At 35.4% G+C, this 6,975-nt stretch overlaps 1 protein-coding gene across 2 annotated transcripts in view; it reads right to left on the bottom strand.

The window, feature by feature from the left end:
- Positions 1-2,662: 2,662 nt before the first annotated feature.
- RRN3 (RNA polymerase I transcription factor RRN3) overlaps positions 2,663-6,975 on the bottom strand; it is a 29,245-nt gene continuing 24,932 nt past the window's right edge. For both annotated transcript variants that reach the window (XM_078152791.1, XM_021001846.2), the window contains exons 17-18: positions 5,668-5,755; positions 2,663-4,176 (exon numbers count right to left, since the gene is read on the bottom strand). In XM_078152791.1, coding sequence (XP_078008917.1) covers positions 4,015-4,176; positions 5,668-5,755 — 250 coding nt within the window. In that variant the 3' untranslated portion in view covers positions 2,663-4,014. The remainder of the gene's footprint in view (positions 4,177-5,667; positions 5,756-6,975) is intronic.

The raw sequence follows: 6,975 nt of genomic DNA, 5'->3' as shown, positions 1-6,975 counted from the left end.
TTGTCACTCAACCTACTGAAGAGCCGTAGGGGCAAGGGGCAAGGACCGGCAGGCGGAGCTACCATGAGTAAGTTACGTGATGTGGTAAGACTTGCATCTTCCCCGCCAGCTAATGTCTACGGTGTCTGCCAGCGATACATTAACATGTGAAGCATTTCTTTCTGATTATGGGTAAATACAAAAACTATTCTGTGAGCTTCAAGCTGAAAGTGATTGTGCTCGATGAACAGCATGGAAACAGAGTTGCAGTTTTCAGTGAGTGAAAAGTTGGTATGAGACTGGCAGAAACTAAAAGACAAGTAATAATGGAACAAATTTTTAAAGCTTCATATAATGGTTGAATACCACTTTTCCCCAAAAAATTGGCATAAAATCTTCAGTGATTATTTGGTGAAATATGGTATCCTTCTACCTGTGTGGTAATAGCTTGGATCACACACACAACCTTTATCTGTGTATCACTATCCTAAGACACACACATACACCCTCTGAGTTAGACAATATCTGAGATGGATAATATAGCTGCCATTTACATAATGCATTAAGGTTTGCAAAGCACACTCACTTTTACACGGAAAACTGAGGCAAACTTAAGTGGCTTGTCCAAGGTGACATGAATAATAAAAGTATGAAGTAGCTGAGCCAGGGTTCAAGTTCAGGTTCTCTAGGTCCAAATCAAATACCTTTTCCTGGCCCATTCTTCCATCCTGCTGGCTTAGCTTCCTTCTTCCACTAGTGAGTTCTTTCCTGGGGCCCAGTCCAGGTTTGTGTCAGTTCTTGTTCCTGGGTGTACTTCTGACTTTGAGGATAACTCCACTGGCCTCCAGGTGGGTACTTTCTCCTCCTTTTTTTTTTTAGTTCCCTTTAAAGTGTAGTCTTCTCCTGTTAGAATGTAAGCCCCAGTAGGTAGGAACTGCTTTTTTGTTTTAGTAAGCACTTACATGCATGTTACCTGGCTGCCCACCGCTTTTTTTCACGATACTTGACCCTACCTCTCTCTACCTTCCAGGCTATAAACCTTGCCAACGCCAATATCCAGTTGCCAAGTTCTAATAATTTTATCTTCGAAACAACTCTCTAATTTCTTTTTTCTTTTTTTTTACTCCCACTGTCATCACCCTTGTTGCATTAACCTAAATTGGTTCCCTCTCTGACCAAAACAATTAGCAGAACAGCCTTCAGATTTAGAATTGGAAGGGACCTTAAAGTTCATTTGGACCCTGGAGATGAGAAAACTGAGACAGATTTAGTGGCTTGCCTAAGTCACACGAATGAGCAACAGTGAAGCCAAGATTTGAACTCAGCCTTGTGACTTTTAAATACAGCCTTATGCCTACCATACAACATAGCCCCTCTAACCTGTCATTCGTCTCCTCAAAAACTTTCAGAAGCTTCCCATTATTTATACTACATAAGGTTACTCAGCCTGGCAATCAGTAAATGGATGAGTGAAATGGGCATTTATTAAGCCCTTACCATTTGTGTAATAGTGTTTAGTTAAAACTACTGTGTTTAATGCTGGGATACAAATGGAAAACTGAGGCATATCCTTTGAAGGAGTTCATATTTTAATTGGAGGGTTCAGCAGCAGGCCAGATATTAGGGCCTAGTGGTCTGCCATTTACTTGGAAGGATGTAGTTCATAACTCCCAGTTCTTTGAAGCCCATGAGTGGCCATGCCTGCCTCAAAGCCAGAAATCTGGAGACACAAAGTTCTCAAATACTGGGGAAAAACCAGTAGGATCTAGACATGGAGTGGGCTTGGTTTGATAAGGAAGAGCTCCTTTTGATAAAGTTTGCTTCTTCTAGTGGGATCTAACATGGCAGGGAGTTGGCTGAGGTATTAAAATCTTGCTTACAGGATGGTAGACTCTACCTTCTACAACTGGCTCCAATCTTATTTACCAGCCTTATTTCACTTTCTTTTCCCCTTCAAGTACTTCTCATCAATCTCTACTCATAAGTCTACTTCAGCAAGATACTATACAGAGCTAGGGAACCTGTGGCCCCAAGGCCACATGTGGTCCTCTAGGTCCTCAAATGAGGCCCTTTGACTGAATCCAAACTTTACAGAATAAATCTTTTTATTAAGGGAGCTATCCTTTTATTAAGGGGATCTGCATAGAACATTGACTAGAGAATGAGAAGATTTGGGTTCAAATTCTGCCTGTCACTTAATATCTTCAAACTTCAGCAAGTTAAACTCTTTGTGCCTCAACTTATCTACAAAAAGAGGTTGGACTAGATCAGGGGTGGGGAACCTGCAGCCTTGCAGCCACATATGGTCTTCTAAGTCTTTGGGTGTGGCCTTCTGAGTCTAAGTTCTACAGAACTTGGATTCCGTCAAATGGCCGCACTTGAGGACTGGAACACCAAGAACACAGATTGAACCCCAAAAAAGCTTCCCCTAGGCTAGCAATATTTAGGGGGACAGATAATTTTAGTCTGGTACTCCCTCTTTGAAGAAAGCAGAGCAGCTATCCAAAATTCAAGATATGAAATTTTACCTTTCTTAGGCACAAGTCACCTACAGGAATAGATTTCTTCCCTTAGGTTGAATTCCATGTTAATATATTCAAGATTGATAAAACTTCAGGAAAGGACTGCAAAATTTTATGAGCAAAGAAAGCATTTGTTTCATTGACAAATTAAATAACAAAAATACATGTAATGCTTTTTATATCCTCATAAGAAAAAAATTATATATACACTTAAAAAACTAAGATAAAATACACAAATATTGAAAAGACACTAATTATTACACTGTAGAATTCACAATAAGGCTGAACTGCCTTACATCCAAGGGGATTTAATTACAGAAGTGCTCAAAAGGTTCTTTTTGTAAAATGTTTCCATCTTTAAGTTGTTTCATCAGCACCAACTCCAAGACAGTGTTACATGGAAGACTTAGTATATTTAAGATGATAATAACTTCTAAGAATAAGATTTATAATTCAATTAACAACCTCATTTTTTCCTAACAAATCTTCACAATAAGTCAAATAAAAGACATGAAAATATTTTTCTATCAATTTTAGATGTTGAATATCAAAATATGAACATTACCACTGCCATATGTTTAGTACCATTTCAAACATAACATTCCTGAAAAATGTACAGGTAAAATTCCATGTTAATAGATTTTAAAAGATATCAAAAGAACTTTTGTAAATCTTAATTCCATTCAAATGGAAACCTACTAATACAATTTCTGTATAGTGTATCTTTTTTTTTACCTGATTGTTTGCATAAATAAAGAAAATTCTGCCTTCCTAGCTCTACCATTCTCCTTCCCCTCAACCCACAAGACCAAATCCTGCAGTATCCCTTGACCCCTCTTTCCAGCTTTTATTATCCCAGACTATTTTCAACAATCTCCTTCTTTCCCTATTATTTCCACTACACTGAGATCCAAGCATAATGGGTCCCAGTAAATAAATAAGCAATGATGCTTATTTATTTACAACAAAAAATAAACACGGAACCAAAGCAAACATGTTATAGTCACAAAGACTGACTTGAAATATGAATAGAGACTTGTGAAAGAATCTATTATATAGGATGTTTTGTTGAAACCACATAAATAAAGCACTGGAATTGTAGGGCTATTACTGGAATATGAAAATAGCATTGATAAGCAGAAGTCTCTGTTAAAATGCTATTAAATAAAATGGGATTATATGTGTATTAGAACTTTCATAATAATTACATTATAAAAGATGTAACATGTAAAAGTTTTATACATTAAATGAAAACTGCAAAATTACAATAATAAACTATATTATAAAATATTGCACATGATATTCATTCAACTTTTTCTAGAACTTATGCTAAAAAAAAATCATCAGTCTGGAAACTGTTTAAAATTTAACTTGAAACCAGGATGCCTGAGGTATGTCAACGGTTGAGTTAAATTCAACTTCCATAACCTATGAAACATGATATTCAAGTCTGGGTTTGTGGTTGTTTTTTCTTTTTTAGGGGAAAAGTCTCTTCAGTTATTTATTCTTGTTATCAGAGGGGCTGGTCCAATATGTATGTGACTTGTGGAGACCCTACACTGCTTGATGGGCTCCGAAAACTTGATTCAAAAGAACTTGGTGTAATTCCAATCATAGTGTCATTCTGTGGCACTTCACCTTTCAAAAAGTCATCATCTTCATCTTCTATTGTTCCCTGTAAAACAAAAAAGAGAAAACATTGATAAAACTTTTCTCTTTCCCAGAAAATGTTACAACAAAAAAACAAAACAAAACCCTATCTACGAATTTAACACTAAGTAATCAATATAGAGCAAGGAGAAAATAAGCAATTTAGAAATTTCTCATTAAAAAGCTAATTAAATAATCAAGTGAAAGACCCTAAAAGAAAGCCAAAATTCAAAATTCCCATGATACAGTCCTTTTCAACAAGTAGTTAAGTAAAGAGAGATAATAATATAAAGATATTTTGTTTCATGGATTCCATCAGGCCCAGAATATTACTGGGGGTCCTCAGTGAGATCCATTATTGCTCAAAAGAAACAGATTTAACAATCTTTATAGAAAAAACTAAATGAATGAAAAATGCCTTTTGTCCAGACCATGAATACAATTGGATGACACTGTTACATGTGAATACATATATCTGGGACAGGCACTGTAGCTGGACAGTTACTGGAGTCCAGCATTTAACAGGAGGAAGAAAATGAGCTGGATTGTATCTTGCTTTTAACAATCCAAGTATAAAAATTCTTCTTCAGAACACAAACATTCTCTGGAAAATGACATATGGTTCTGAATCAAAGTTGTAAATGATTCAACATGAAAAGACATATGGTGGAAACAAGTAGGCTGTAGAATATTTCCAAGGATGACTTATGCAGAAGCAGTGGCATAAAGTATGTCATCGAGGAAACATGATGGGAAAAGGAGGTGGGTCAAACGTATGGATCAGGGAACAACAAATGGAAAACCCAACTGCTGTCCTAATAACTGGAAAATAAAAAAGTCTAGAAGAGGAATGGCTCCTGTGTGGAGAAACTATAGGAGAACAGGTCAGATTTCAATTAGTACCAATGGAGCTAATACCTGTATCAATAAGATCTTATATTCTTTGAAGTATATTATCATAATTATTAGGTAGGGAAACAAGCACACTGACTTAAGTTCCATAATTTGAATGAAGACTCCAAAGGTAGCAGAAATTCTAAGGAAGGCAGAGATGGTCACTGAAACTACGAAATTGCAGAAGAATGATACAGTATAGGATAATCACCTAGTTCTGTGATGATATTCTAGCTGATATGTTCTAAGACTGCCTATTGATTTATCCCTTCAAGAGATTTATTTCTAAATGACCATAAGATTAATTTACCCAACTGCTGGCACAAATGTCAACATAAAGATAATTGGACTGCAAAGGAAAGTTATTGGGATTTTTACAAAAACAAAAACTATGAGAACATTTTAAATGTATCTAAATTCATGTCTTATTTAACCTTCCATTTCCCAATAATCAGGAATAAAACTGGTATCAAAATCTGATGACAAATTTCCATTGAAAAAGAATACAGTGAACTGTTAAAAAGTGAACTTTGTAAAAGCAGTAATAAACTTAAAATAAATTTGGCCAAGTCTATTAATATTGATAACTAGGTTACAAGTAAATGGTAAATCAGAAAATTACCTTTTCAACAGGTTTTTTAAACTCCTGAAGTTCTTCAGCACTCAAATCTTCCCATGACTGATAAATGGGATCAATGACTTTTTTGGATCTATTAACAAAAATTATTGATTAAATCACATTTCAAAACATTTGCATCAAATATCTGATAGGGGTCTGTTACCCAACATGTATGGAGAACAAATACAAATATGTAAGACCAAGAACCACTCCCCCAATGGATAAATGGTCAAAGAACATGACAAACACTTCTCAAAAGAACTGCAAACTATAAACCATAAGAAAGAATGCCCTAAATCAATAATAAGAGAGAGGAAAACAGAAACAACTTTGAGATTTACCTCATTCTTGAAAAACTGACAAAGATGAGAACCAGTCAATGTTGGAGGAGCTATGGAAAAATATTTAATTCACCACTGGTAGTGAATTGATCCAACCATGCTGGAAAAGTGATCTGGAATTATGCTAAGAAACTGACTAAAATATCCATGACCTTTGACCAGGAGTTTCTACTTTTAGAAATATATGCCAAAGAGGTCAAAGACAGAAAGAAACGTTCCATATATTCTAAACTATTCATGGTAGTATTTTTGGTAACAGCAAAGAACTGAAAACAGAGTAGATGCTTATCAACTGGAAATGGCTAAACAAATAGTAGTACATGAATGTGATCAGAGAGAAACATGTAAAGACTTACATGAAAAGATACAGAGTGAAGCAGCAGAGACAAGAAAATATACACAACTGTAAATGGAAAGAACAACCCCTACAAGACAACCAAGAGTGAATGCTGCAAAATTACAAAGAAAAAGTATGGCCCCAAAGAAGAGACACCCTAGCCACCCTTCTTTTTTAGAGGTGGGAAGGCCTTAAGTGTGAAACAACTGCACATATTTTTAGATTTTTTTTTGATGTATTTGATGGGTTTTGCTCTCTTCTTTTTCTTATTTTTTATATAAAATGGGCTGTCTGGGAAAAGGGAGGGATACTGGGAGAAATTTAGGTGATATAAAAACAAAAGATAAGCATAAAAATTGATAATTAGGTTTCAATCTTTCAAGATTACATTAAACACTTTTGGCAATAAGTATACCTAGTTAAAGAACAATGTAATCCTATCATTCAAAGATGCTTCTCATTTTCAAGTTAAATTGTTTCAATATTTTGGACCCAGATACAAGAGGCATAAAAAAAGCTGAATGTTAAGTTAAAGAATTCTGAGTTATCTTTCTTTATGCTGCCATTGTTTGTTTAGATATGGGGGCGGGGGGAGAGGGGGGAATACGAATATGTATATATTTTACATAAATC

The sequence above is a fragment of the Phascolarctos cinereus genome, unplaced genomic scaffold, assembly GCF_003287225.1.
Source record: "Phascolarctos cinereus isolate Bilbo 61053 unplaced genomic scaffold, phaCin_HiC Scaffold_4;HRSCAF=312, whole genome shotgun sequence".
Lineage (NCBI taxonomy): Eukaryota > Metazoa > Chordata > Mammalia > Diprotodontia > Phascolarctidae > Phascolarctos > Phascolarctos cinereus.
The sequence above is the reverse complement of the archived record's forward strand: the minus strand, read 5'-3'. Positions and strand labels throughout refer to the sequence as shown.